The sequence below is a fragment of the Rattus norvegicus genome, chromosome X, assembly GCF_021556685.1.
Source record: "Rattus norvegicus strain SHRSP/BbbUtx chromosome X, alternate assembly SHRSP_T2T, whole genome shotgun sequence".
NCBI lineage: Eukaryota > Metazoa > Chordata > Mammalia > Rodentia > Muridae > Rattus > Rattus norvegicus.
The window spans coordinates 44,820,833-44,834,945 of record NC_141554.1 but is presented as its reverse complement, the minus strand read 5'-3'; the positions used below and the strand labels follow the sequence as shown (position 1 = coordinate 44,834,945).

The window sequence follows — 14,113 nt, the reverse complement described above, 5'->3', positions numbered from 1 at the left end:
AACACATCGACAGGCCCAGGTTTTTTTTTTTTTTTCTTTTTCTTTTTTCTTATTTTGGTGTGTTTGTTTTGTTTTTGTTTTCTGACAGGTCAGCGCAGGGCAAGTAGAGTGCCTGGGGTGAGTAGCATTGCAGCTTGAAGTATGCTTGAGAAGGATGCTTGAACAACTTGAGTTCTATTCGTTACAGAGATGAAGATGGGTGGGGGATTGGTAACAGCAGTGAACAGACCTGCCTAGTAGTGGAAGGTTCAGAGGAAATAGCAGTAGCCCAGGATCCATTTAGAATGCTTAAGTTTCTGCTAAAAACCCAGCTCTATTCCTCAGCAACTCTGAGGAGTTGAGAGTCTAGTGCGGAGAGGACAACTCATAAGCTTCCCTTTTCGACTTCCCAGCAGAGCTACTTAGCACCGTGTGTTTAGGTTGGATTTTAAGGCAAGCTTCTGGAAAATTCTACTGTTCTGGTCAGAATATATGTATCTTCCCCAAATTAAGATGTAGGAGCTTAATATCCGGCATAATACCTTTGAGAAGTGTGGCCTCTGGGTAAAGAGTAGGCACAGGGCTTTCTCTGCCTTGATGATGGAATTAATGCTTTCTGTCTTTCTGCCATGTAAGAAACAGCAAGAAGGGGGCTGGGGATTTAGCTCAGCGGTAGAGCGCTTGCCTAGGAAGCGCAAGGCCCTGGGTTCAGTCCTCAGCTCCAAAAAAAAAGGTACCATTTCTACACAGTAGAGAGTCATCACTAGACACTAAGTGCATTGGTGCCTTGAATGTTGACTTCCTAGCTTCCAGAGCTGTGAACAATGACTTCGCTTTGTTTATACAGTATCCCCTTTAAGGAACAGACCAAGATAACAATTTAAGACACATATCTACGACAATTTAAACACAGAGACTAAATTTTTATTTAATACTACTTAATATTGCACAGAAATAAAAATACTAACACTACACAACTGCTACTTAAATGACAATGATTTTTTTTTTGGGTTGACAGTTACATTTTCTAAACAAGATCTTACAAGCACACATAATGTAAAAATGTCTTCAGGTAACACACGCCGTCACATCTTCTCTGGCAAAACATGTTAGGTTGAGCCAGCAACAACACATTATTTTATGCAAAACTGGAATTTTGATGTTAAGAGTTCAAGAGTTTCCACAGCATCTTTAATTCTGTAATGTGACACTTTGAATACAAATGCATTGTCATGGGCAGTTCTGATGGGTGGGATTCAGTACAGGTATGAGCAATGTGCTCTTCAAAAACCACGTCAGTCTTTTTAAGTTAGTAAAATGCTGAGTAAAGTGTGTTGCATGATTTGATTTTTATCATACATGAGGTCACATATAATATAGTAGGAAGGCAACCCTAGGTTCGTGGCCAAACAATAAATTAATGTTCAAGCCATTCAGACAAACCATACTCCCTTTGGAGCTCACTTGCCACGTTTGTATAAAAAGAAAAATGATTTTGGAGGAAAGGGTCAAGATTTGGTTTAACAATCCCCCAAATTCCTTCTAGCAAAATTTGATTAGTTTGAGTGAAGGGCATTTAAATTGAAAATGGAGAATTGTATGAAATAAATCATAGTCATATTTCACTTTTTTTTTGAGATAGGTTCTCACTGGGCAGCATTGGCTGGCCTAGAAGTTGGTATGCAGACCAGGCTGGCCTCAAACTCAGAGACCCACCAGCCTCTGCCTCCTTTACTGCTAAAAGTAAAGGCATGTGCTGCCACAGTAAGTTTATGTTTCACTCTTGAACCACACATTTTAATGCCATCCTTTATCTCCATAGGAACAATACTCTCCCTGAATCCATTTGTACCTCTAATATTAGGAATTTCTGTTAGAACATTTTTTTAGCATTACAAAAGTACAACCCCAGCCCTACCTACACTCTATAATTTGGTAATTTAAGTTATAACTTAATTCTGTCTTTGGCAGCAGTATCACTTTTTAAAATATTTATTTTTATTTTCGGTCTATGAGTGTTTTGCTTGCATGTATGTCTGTGCACCTCTTATGTGCCTGGTGTCAACAGAGGCCAGAAGAGGGTGTTGGATTCCTTGGAACTAGAGTTACAGATGGATGTGAGCCACCAGGTGGGTTCTGGGAACTGGACTCTAGACCATTGCAAGAGCAGCAAGGATTCTTAAGTGCAGAGCTATCTCTTTAGCTCAGCAGAATTTTTACTAATATTTTATGAAATTAAAGAATCATATGTAATCAGAGACCTTGTAAACACTGATGGCTGGCCAAGTAGGAAATGACAGACTTTTTATCTTTCCTAAGACTTTTTTTTTCTTCTGTGAAATAGAACTCTGTCTGAAAGACTTATCTGGAACAGACTGCTGGAGGGGCTGCTTTCAAAATCCAGGAAAATGAACTGTAGCTGGAAGCAAAACAAAACTGAAGCCTATAAATTGGCAAGAAAGAGCACTTAATGAATTCATAATGTACGAGTAGGATGAGGAACAGGGTTTTCTTAGTCACCATTTCTGTGCTTGGTGTTTCTTATGAAAATCACTTTGTGAGGAGGAGGGGCCCCAGAAACGACAGCGCTCCTGGGCCTTGCAACTTTACTGCCCATTGTCTTGTCTTGGCATTGAGGATGTGGCAGCCAGCCAGAGCATGGAAATCAGAGAGAGGAAACTAGAAGGAATAACTTTTTTTTTTTTTGAGGAGTTTTAACTTCGCTCTCTGTGTTGCAAAGAGATGGTTTTCACAAGGGCAAGAGTAGCAAAGAGAGCTCCTCTGGGGTCAGAGGGCAGCGGTTGGGCGCAAATTCCTTGGAATGTAAAAAACCAGACAGTTTGAGAGACTGTCTGCAGTTAGGAAGGGAAAGCGCCCCTGAATTCACATGGGACACAAGAACTTGGCCCAGAGATTGGGGTTCTCTCTGGTTTAGCTCTTGCTAGAGTCTTCTCTGAGCAGAGGACTCCTCTTAGGTGTCAGTGCGCAAAATTGCCTCTTAATCCCAGCTTGCTCTTGACTAGTACATCTTCAAAGCCGAAAGATGAGCCTGAGGCTCCTTTTCCCATTGTAAAGGTTCACCAAGAGGGCCTTCAGCTTATCTAGGTATCCTGTCTACACATCACCAGGACTAGAGTCCCAAGGGAATCGCCCCTTCTTTAGCATTTGCTACCCCTCCCTCAGCTCAGCATTCCAGGGGATGTTCCCCACCTCCGCTCCCCGCGGTTACTGGAGGCCAGTCAGGTCACAGAAGTCAGGGCCCTGGCTCAGGAAGCTTCCTGCTGAGCCCTTGAGCGATTAGCAGCCAGCAGCTGGGAAGCGGGGCGGGGCGGGTCGCCGAGAGCCAGCCGGCCAAGGCGAGCACTATTCCTGTCGCTGTGAGCTACCGGCATGTTATGTGCAGCGCCCAATCACGCTCCCAATCCTCAAAGCTGACCTGCGCTCCCCTCAGTGCCACAGGCTTTGATTTGATCGTTCTCTCAGAACAAGCTCACCCCCAGTCCCCTAGCCAGTTGTCCTGGGACTGCGCGAGTGTCTACGGAGCAGCCACGACCGGGAGTTTCAGAGCTATCATCCTGCCTTCCCGGGCCACTCACTATAGGGTCACATCCACGCATCTGGCCTTTTGGAAATCCAGCACCCTCGACCTCTCCAGGTGATGGTGCGCGGCCACTGCCGCTTCTGGTGTGCAAGTGTGGGCTCCTCAAATTGTGTAGGGGAGGCGGCTCTGGGCAACGTGCTGTCATGCTCACCAACGGCTGAAACCAAGTCTAGTATTACCGAGAAGACTCCGAAATCCACACCCTCTGCTACTAGAGGCTTCTGGAAATTGTCTCTACATCTTACGTTGTGTGAGAGGGGCACGAAGCAACCGCCAAATCTGGATGAAGGAACCCTAGGTTTTAAGCTGAGCAGGCAAAAATCAGCCTTTGCTAGGGGCTCTGCAGCTGGACAGCGGAGGTGGGGGTTCCGTGTCACGGGATGTCTCCAGCCGCGCCTGGCTGGCTCCATCCCAGCTTCCCGCCTTGGGCATCATGAGTTACTTCCTGTCTTACTGTAAAGCCCACGGCAGTTCTCTTCTCACTGGCTACCAGGCCCTACGCGCTGAGGGCTTCTTGTGCGATGTGACACTGGAGGCTGAGGGCAGTGAGTTCCCAGCACACAGGTCACTTCTGGCATGCTCCAGCGACTACTTCAGGGCTCTGTTCAAGAGTCACACTCAGGAATCGCGGGCTCGCGTAATTCACCTGCATGTGCCTTCAGCGGCCGGCCTACAGCGCCTGCTGGACTTCATCTACACTGCCTGGCTGCCCCTCTCCATGGACACTGTGGAGGACACTCTGGAGGCTGCCAGCTACCTGCAAGTCACCGAGGCCTTAGGACTATGTGCCCACTACTTGGAACGCCAGCTTACCCCAGAGAATTGCTGCTTCACTGCTAATGTGGCAGCTCGCTTTGGCCTGGCCCGCACCCTAGGTGCAGCAGAGCACTGTATTGTGCGCCACCTGGGGGAGCTGTTACTGATGGGCGCTGGGCCCTCGGGGCTGTTGGAACTCAATCCTATATCAATGAAGGCTGTGCTGGGTGCCCCCAATGTAGCACGGGTGGCCGAGACGCGGCTGCTGCGCCTAGCACTAGCCTGGCTGCAGCAGGAGCCCACGACCCAGCGCCTGGCACATAGTTCAACACTGCTTGGATGCATACGCTTTGGCCTGGTGCCTGCTAGTGTCCTGCGGCGCATGTACTCGGGCTCTGGTCTTATATTACCTACTAGGATCAAGAGCCTCATCATCCAGGCCCTCAATTACCACACAGCACCCTCCAGCCAGCCGCTTCTGCAGGGAGAACAGACCAGTGTCCGGAGTCCCCAGACCCGTATCTTATTAGTTGGTGGTCTCAGAGCTAGGGAGACTGTAACTGAGGAAATCATGGTCCTACCAGAGGTAGTTCGGAATCGGCGCCCTGCACCTGAACCAGAGGAAGAGGAGGGAGAAGAGGAAGAAGAGATGGAGGAGGAGAAGGAGTGGGAGCTCACTCAGGATGTAGTGTCCTTCGATGTGTACAACCACAGCTGGCACACCTTAACACAGCTGCCTACACCACTGCTAGGCCACAGTGTATGTACCATCGGCAACTTCCTATTTGTCCTTGGAGGGGAGAGCCTTTCTGGCAGCCCATCTAGTTCCCTGGCTGATGGCTCAAGGTCAGTCACAGCCTTAGTGCACCGGTATGACCCGCGCTTCCACACTTGGACAGAGGTGCCTGCCATGAGAGAAGCAAGAGCCTACTTCTGGTGTGGTGTGGTAGGCGAGAGTCTCCTGGCTGTTGGAGGCCTGGGCACCTGTGGTGAGGCACTGGCCTCAGTGGAGATGTATGACCTTCGCAGGGACCGCTGGGTGGCAGCTGGGGAGCTACCTCGGGCAGTACATGGTCACGCAGGTGCTGTTGGGGACCATGGTGTTGTATACATCTCCGGGGGCAAGGCTGGGAGAGGTGAAGGAGGCACCAGTAGCCTCCGGGATATGTACTCCCTTAGCCCTGGAGAGAGAGTGTGGAGCAAGAGGGCACCCATGGGCACAGCTCGTTATGGGCACTACCTTGCGGTGCTGCGAGGTGCAGTGTTTGCGTTTTTGGGAAGATATGAGCCCTTCTCTGAGATTGAACGCTATGATCCCAGCACAGACCAGTGGACTCGGTTGCGGTCACTACCCTATGACCGCTTCTGCTACGGACTTGCTGTGGTAGAAGAGACAGTGCTGCTGTTGGGTGGTCTTAAGTGGCGGGATTCACGCCAGGTGCCAACCCGTAATGTAGTAGGCTATGACCTTGACCTGGACCGTTGGGAAGACATAGGCTGTGTGCTACCCTGGGCATGGAGTGGCCTTCGGTGTGCAGTGTTGCAGCTGGCAGAGGGTGCGGAGGAGACAAGGGAGGGAGAGATTGGAGAGGTGCCAAATTTAGTGCTGGATTGAATGGGTGAGTCCAGTCTTCAGAGGATCCAAGAGAAAATTGTTCTTGACCTTGCCTGAAGAGCAAGGCTTTTTTCCCCTGAGAGGACTCTGATAGAGTAATTCTGAAGGGTAAAGAGGCAAACAAGGCCTTGACCAAAGAATAACTATTCCCCTTCAACTGCAAAAGTCGGCCAGGAATGGTCAAATGCAAAGATAATGAACCAGCTTTAGTTAACCGAAGAGTTCTCAGAAAGACAGACTCATCCTGGCCTACAGGTGGAATCGGAAAATAAAATAGGACCTTATTTCTCCCCCTAAGCTGTTTTTTCAAGTACCTGTGAATATTTTCATATCTCCCATCCAAAGAATGTACTAGTACACACAAACCACAGAAAATTGTTGGCTACAGTAACTATATTAATAGTCCCAGTAGACAGTGTTGGATGAAATTGTGAAGGTTTGTTTATGTGTGTGTGTGTGTGTGTGTGTGTGTGTGTGTGTGTATGTGTGTACGCATATACACACCTTTGTTAAACAGTATGGAATGGTTGTGCCAAAATTATTTTTATGGTGCAGGGCCATGGTTATAGTTCTGCTTTCACAGTTTCATACTGACATGGAACTGAGAGGGAAAAAAAACCATAAAAAGCATTTCTTTTAGAAACTATTTTTGGTTAATAATTTTTCTGTCCTGTTTCATCTGCTTTTATACTGGCAGCTTATTAGTTTAGATATATTTCATTTAGCCATAGTACACTAAATTTGTAAGAAGAAAATTAGCGTATTTTTGGTGGTTTCACTCTTCGTTCCCCAAAGGCTCACAGAAAAGGAATGAGTAGGTGAAGTTTTCAAGGTTACATTAGGTCAGTGTGAAGACAGCTTGAGGTTTCAGAATTTCAGAGGAGACCTTGGTGAGCTCTGAACAGGTGTTACTTCTGGCTTGTGCTATCAGTGAGGTGGCAAAGTGAGAACTTGTAACTGGGGTGGTGGTAGTGAGGGTGGCTGTATGATTAGGTCACAGAAAAATGTGGTAAGCCCTTTGCATGAATAAAGTAGGTGCTTTATAAGGATTCATTAAGAGCTGAATTTATTTGACTTCAGTTTACAGTGCTGCCTCTCTCCTAGATTTGAAACTAATGCAATCAAATGCACAGGTATATAGTGTTAAAAGGTCTCTTTCACGCTAGGCTAGGCTGATAACTCACCAGTCTTACAAAATTCATGAGTTTAATTTTTTACCAGTAAAATAACAGCTGACTTTACAAAAGTAGAAGCTGCTTACTAGCCACAGAGCTAGTCTTCCCACCAACTGCCTGTTGCTTGCAGGCTGTTTGTCCACTGTATATAACATATCCGTCATGTACAAATAATTTTAAGTGAAGATACACATTGGTCTAGTAAACATCAATATGCCTAAAGAATTGTAACAAGCACACTTCAATTTACCACAAGAGGGGTTTTGTTCTTTGTTCTCTCTTTCTCTCTTTCTTTTACATATACAAAATCCCACAAATTTAATGTGCGTCAATAACCATGCAGTAAATAAATTTTTTTTTTACAAATAGGGTTTTCTAAATGATAAAAATATTACACGGGACCCACAACTCCATACAAACATTAATGCATGTTTCTCATCCATTTTGACTAAATATAGGATTACTGAAAATGCGCTGTAGAAAGGCCACTTTCCTGTACAGTTGTGCAAAGTCTGCAAAACGAGAGTGATTTAACGTGATTTCAAAAGCAAAGAAAAAGATCCCGCTGTGTAGTTTTTACTTTCTTCTCTACAGCAAAAATATTCACTGGCATATATCTGAACTCTTAGAGATGTAAATACATTCACTGAGCTGTACAGGCAACAGGATAAAGCTGATCAGAAGTAGATTTTAGGATATAGAATAGTAAAGGAGGGTCTTTTCCTCCTGAAAAAACAGCAAATTGTGACTTGTATATTATGCAGCCACACACTAAAAAGCAGCAAGTCACTTTCATGCTGTGGTCACTTTCCAAAACTAGACACAGAAATGGCAATATGTGAAGAGGACTTTTTCATAGACTCCACCCGCTCTATAAACAGTTCAGGACTCTAGGAAAAACTCTAAGTGCTTGATCTCAGGCTACTCAATGTAATAACTCCCTGAATGACTGCCATCCTCTCTTTTCCTTAGTAGAGAAATCCATTAATGATTTTTCAACATTGTTTTCTCTACTGTAGCTTCTATCTGCCACCACCAAACTGCATTTTGCTTCCTTGCCTGATGTATAATTACAGAAGTTTAGTTACAGACCGAGAGAAAATTGGAAACTGCCTGGAAAATGTACTCATTTCAGTGTATACCTTGTCTTTTAAGAGTTAAGAGTCAAAAGACACGTTTGGGCTGAAATTGTGTGTGTGTGTGTGTGTGTGTGTGTGTGTGTGTGTGTGTGTGTGGTGTAGCTGTTAGCTGCCTTTCTGGGTGAGTTAAGTCTGTTTTAAAAAATCCATTCTTAAGTTCTTCTGTACACAATCAGCATTTCATCACTACAAAAATAAAGGAAGATTTAAACCAAGAAAATAAAGCAGCTCTATCTTCAATTTTGGTCTTAGTTACAAAAACATCTTACAAAGCTTTGCCCTGATACACCATGCAGTGTTCTCATAGATTTGGACTAGAACCTCCATTAACCAGTTAGCACGAGTTAATAGACTGTTAAGACAGATATTTGACCTGAACTTTTCTTATGTTCATGCTCTTCTAGTTTGCTTAACTCTTATACACACCTACATTTCATAAAAATAAAACTACAGCATTAAACTTTGTGCAATGTTTAAGAAAATTCTTAGAACATTTTAATAAATATAAAAAGGTTTAAATTCTTTCCCACCCACAAGGATGTCTGCACCTGAAAAAATTTTGATTTACGTTTGAAGTCTCATTTATATAAAATTAACTTAAAGGGAGAAGAGATGACTTCAAATAGAAAACTGCCTTTTTGTGTTTTTTCTACTTGAAGATCACCTGTTTTCAGAATTGTCTGCAAAAGTTAATTTAAGTCATTAAAGATAGTTGATTTCGCACACAGTAAACATAAGCTGAGCACTGACTGCATATAAAACATACAAATGCTCTTTAAAGACAGTGGTAATGTGACCATGTATGCTTTGTTTCATATAGTTTGGTAACATTAAAGTATAGCTTGTCAAGTATCCAACACACTGATAAAAAACTACCTTATGTACTTATTCAGAGTACCAGCAGGTACTAGATGGCCTCGAGTGAGAATGCACTTACACGTGTGTCTCAATGTACGAATGAGTATGTGTTAGAGAGGAAGTGATAACATCTACTTCAGAAGAAATACTTAGTGGGTCATTTGAGGTGGTGTTTTGACAGATATCCAAGAAAAGGTCGAGGTACATCTGCTTCCATTGTTGGAATTCTTTAGATGTCAAGTCTGGATTGTCTAGGACTTTATCAATAATGGCTACTTCCCCTTCTCTGGCCTGAAAAGCAAAAGAATCCAATAGTTAAGATGGGGATGAAATTTTATCAAAATTTAAAACAAGTTAATGTGCCAATAAATTCAGAAGCCTCCAAGAATCAGATTTGTAGTTATTTAGACTAAAATCATAGTATATCTTTTTTGTTTAACACAGTGGTATGTCTTGAATTGCTTGTATGTGATTTACTTTGTACTCTTGGCCCTTCCTATTTGCCATCTCTGATTACAGAAACCTTCATGTTTTAAGGAAACCGTCCTCAACCTATAAGATCCAGCTTAAAAGTCTTCCATTTCTTCAACAGTCTTCCTTAACCACTCAAAGAGAAGCTTATGTCTTTCTGTCATGTCTATGTTAACATCCTACCCTTGCCATCAAGTGTATTTACTACTGTCTATCTATGAGTTACTTTGGAGCCTTTCCTACCTCTCCTTCTTTATGATTAATTCCTCATGCTCCATGGAGGGGAAACAGGCCCCTGTTACTGCAGAGACAGAATGCTTGCCCTCTGAGCATTAAGGATTCCTTCCCAAAGCACTAGGGCCCTATAACGAATGAAATCTTTCTCTTCATACTGGAGGTTGGCATTCAGCTGATGACTAAGTATCACTTTGGCGCAACTCTCAAAAGTACAACTATCAACTGTAGAAGAAGAAAATTTCTTCTGCGGTGGGTAAAATAGAGAAAGAGTTAAGGCGCTTTGAGAAAACCATTCTTTTCTTTTATGGATCTAACAAAAGACTAAGAAAATTCTGGAAATGTTCTGCAGGTGAAAAAAAAGCATACTAGTTTGCCAGAGTCAGGAGGGAAAGAAGACAATAACACATGTAAGAAGTGGTTCAGGCCAGTGAGGAGACAAGATACTAAATTGGTATGGGATTGATGATACTGGCAATTGCCTATGGTGGAATCTGAGAGTTATTCTTGGGTGTGTTTAGTTGTTCTTCTGTAATGGAAGACTTTATAACCTATTACTTTTCTAGGTCCCAAAGTACAGGGCTCTGTAACTTCCCATCGATTTTTAATCATCAAGGGGCATTTCTTTCTTCTTCTTTTTTTTTTTCTACATGGAGAGGTTTAATGAGTGAAGGAGAGTAGAAGAGGGGAGGAACAAAGGAGCCTGGCCATGGGCATGTGGAGGGAAGGGGAATGGGGAGAAAAGGGATGGAGGGGAAGAGGGCATGAGAGCAGAGAAGAGAAGATTAAGAAAGAGTAAGAGGGTGGGGCATTTCTTTTTAGTGTTTCATTATCTTTCTTTCTCCTAGAAGGGCAGAAGAGTCTAACAGCATAATATATTAGGCGACTCATTGCTCCTTCTTGAACTCAACATTTATAGTGGCATTTCATTGTTATGGGACAAAAATATTGTAGGATATTTACAGAGCATAAAAGAGAGGAAGAGAGAAGGAGAAGAGGAAGTAGGAGGGTAAGGGAAAAGAAGAGGAAAGGGAGGGGAGTGAGGAAACAGAAGAACCAGGTATCTAAGATATTCACATATGGCAAAGAGGCGAGGGACATAAAATAAACTCAACATTTCTGCAAACCATTTGTCTCATATTGTTTTGCTTTGACTTCTTGTCTAATTGTCTTTTGCTTTTATATTTTGGTTTCAGATTTCGTGTTTCTGTGGGTTTGTTGTGTATTTCTGGTTTCTTTGTTTTTAAAAGAGAGAAACCAATGGTGTGGGGTTGGGTTGGGAGTGTCTGGGAAGAGTTGGGAAAGAGGAAAAGTGTGATTACAATAAGTCATATGAAAAACTTCAACAAAAGAAGGCAAAACCAAAATAAGATAGAAAGCTAAGGATATCTTTTCAATAGACCTCGTCAACAGAATTACTCTTGTGACTATTACTGCCCCCCTATTCCCGTAGAATTGTTGTATTAATAAGTCCATGGATATGGATAGCTTCTATACATAATGGACTCTGAATCCTTGGCTAATATTACCTGAAGACATTTCAAATAATTATTTCCTATTCTATTCATTTACTTAGTACTCATCTTTATTTCCAAACTACAATTTTAGCAGGATGCTAAAACATTTCTTGGAGAAGTCCTTTGACATTTTGTGTTTTGGAATTACTGTGTTCCACCTTCTGTACGACAGTTCTTGTTTGTTTGTTTTGTTTCTGTTTTCACTTTTTGCGTGGTACAGGACCTGGTCAAGGTGCTTGCAAGATAGGTACTTTCCTCCCTTTTCTCATGAACCTCCTTCAACTTCTGTCTCTATGTTTCCCTGTCCTTACCACTTGCTTCCCAATCTAGGTGCGGCACAAGAAGAATGAAAACAGTGTTAAGCATTTACAGAAATATATAGTGGGAAGGTAATGTGTGCATTAGGAAATGCAAGCAGAACAGTTGATGCCGTGTCTACATGGAACATGGTGAGTCTAGTTTCACTCCATATGTTGTAGTTTATTCACAAAACAGTTTAAGCTCTTTATTAAACGTTTAACATGCATACTGTGGGCCTTTAATTTCTTTTAAAATTATACTGAGGAGTAACACCAACCCTGCTTTTTAAAGAAGAAATCTTAGCCACATCCTGATTTCTCCTAAAACTAAGTCACGTAACCTTTACTCAGTGTCTTAGGACTTCAATGAAGACCTGACAGGATTTCCTTCCAATCTCTCTGCTGCACATTCTTCCTATTTAACTGTTCCTTCCTATAGCTCCCTGTGTACTACTCGATCTCTAGTATCTGGAAATCTAGTTTCTGTGCAAGAATACATTGCCCCAAAGGAATTTCCATGTCTGTTTCATATCTTACCTTTAAAGTGCTTTTAAGAATTCTCAGCCTGTGCAGCTTCTCATTCATCACAGGATCATTGCATCGTTTTATGAACGATAGTTTGTATTCGATCTTGGTTGAAATGCGATGTTCTCCTAGTGGTGACAGACTGGCTTCCTCCAGTGCCCTGTATAAATCTTGCAAGGAGTCTCCTAACTTTTCTTCCCTATTTTCATCTGAGAGACAGGGGAACGGGAGCAGGGTAAAGGACGAGGAGAAGGGAGGGAAAGAGACAGATATTCGGTTTAATAAAAATTAGTTTTGTAGTTTGAAAAAATGTAGAAATTGAGTTATTGGAAATATAGTCTAATTAGGAAAATAGTCTAATACTTAAACATCTCTCAGAAACAAAACAAAACAAACAAAATACCTCACAGATTCTAGTTAGATGGGATTATATAATTATGGACAGTCAATTATTTTAGAAGGATTAAATAGGATTTGATTCAACAAATAAGCCTCTTGAGAGAAAAATAATCACACATATGTTGAATTCAAAGAATTAAAGTATAATATGTACATAACATGAAAATGCTGCTTCATAGCACTTAGTATTTTAAGACAATTAAACATAGAAATGCTATTTAATAGTTCTCCTGGTTAATTAATACTGAATGATTTTTTTTTTAGATTTCATAAGATGGAATGGTATTTGTTGGCATTTTTTTATTATGATTGTCGAGCTATCTAAGAGACTTTTAGATTTCATGTGACTGCTGTAGCAATGCCTAGTACAGTATATCAATACAGTAACCGACAGAAGTTATTGTAAGAAATAATGTCTTTGATTTTCAGGCAGGGGCTCACAGTGTAGGCTAGGGTGGCCTGCAATTCATTATGGAGCTCAGGCTGCACCCTGCAACACATGAGGCTGGCCTCAAATTCAGGGTAATACTTTTGCTTCTGTCTCCCGAGTGCTGGGGTTACAGGTATATAAGGCCCCGTGCTCAGCAATACTAATGCTCCAAATTAAATGAAAATGAAACACATGGATATATTCATAAGCAAATATAAGGACATTTCTGACAAGTACTAACAGAATTTATAACATTAAAAAACTGTTAAGAAAATACTTTGCTTATTTTTGAGGAAAATTGAGACAGTTACAACTGTGGATTTTTGATCTAGATGATCAAAGGAAAGTGTTATTTTGTTTTAAAATTGTATGACTAATGATGTTAATTCACTTAGAAATGTATCAGTTTATTTGTCATGAATATAACAATAACAATGAAGTAGCTTCTTTTTTGGGTAGCAGCAGGGTCTTATTGGAGGAATGCTTCTTACACTGGTCCAAGGCATAACTATAGAATGTTATTCACTCCACCACCGATCATGCAGCATCAAGCTTTCAGATATAGTTTTAAAAATAGAATCCCTAATTAACGACAATCCTAATGAACATTTATTTGTGCCAGAGAGTAGGGTAAATGTCTAACATTCATGATCTCATTTGCTCTTCATAATGATATTAAGAAATCTTCAATTTATAACAAGGGAGGTCTTTGCTCAAGGTCATAATCTCATATAAATGGGGAAATTAGAACTTAATTATTTAAAGTGTGCATTTAGAGGTACCAATTAATGTGAGAAACCCTTAAAATGTATCATTCTAAACATTTATTCCATGCTTTGCATGCAATCTTTTAATAAAAATTTCCACAGGAAAGGTTTCTAATTGGCTACAAATTATACACAGACGGTAAGACTTTAATAAGTTGAACTACACAGAAATATTTTTGTATGCTCATAATCTGGCAAAGAAAATGACCATCAGGATAGAACACTTAAGGGGGGTGACAAGTTATTCCAGTAATTTGTGTCAACTCTGGACACTATCCTTGGGTTATGCTAATGACGCTCTAAACATGTTTTAAAAGAATACAGTTAAAACTGTCCCCAAAGTCTAAA

General features: G+C 41.8%; 2 protein-coding genes across 5 annotated transcripts in view; one reads left to right on the top strand and one right to left on the bottom strand.

Moving 5' to 3' along the window:
* Positions 1-881: 881 nt before the first annotated feature.
* The window catches only part of Cnksr2 (connector enhancer of kinase suppressor of Ras 2), a 269,745-nt gene continuing 256,513 nt past the window's right edge, over positions 882-14,113 (bottom strand). For 3 of the 4 annotated variants that reach the window (XM_087600614.1, XM_087600615.1, XM_087600616.1), the window contains 2 exons: positions 12,182-12,378; positions 882-9,414 (listed from right to left, as the gene is read on the bottom strand). In XM_087600614.1, the coding sequence (XP_087456740.1) occupies positions 9,199-9,414; positions 12,182-12,378 (413 nt within the window). In that variant the 3' untranslated portion in view covers positions 882-9,198. 4 annotated transcript variants of the gene reach the window in all.
* Klhl34 (kelch-like family member 34) lies at positions 3,490-6,245 on the top strand. Its single transcript, NM_001401129.1, has one exon. It carries the CDS (start codon positions 4,014-4,016, stop codon positions 5,949-5,951), a length of 1,938 nt encoding a protein of 645 aa, NP_001388058.1. The 5' UTR covers positions 3,490-4,013; the 3' UTR covers positions 5,952-6,245.

Bases quoted from the DNA above. Each gene is read 5' to 3' on its own strand.
- Klhl34 (NM_001401129.1), top strand. From the start codon at position 4,014: ATGAGTTACTTCCTGTCTTACTGTAAAGCCCACGGCAGTTCTCTTCTC.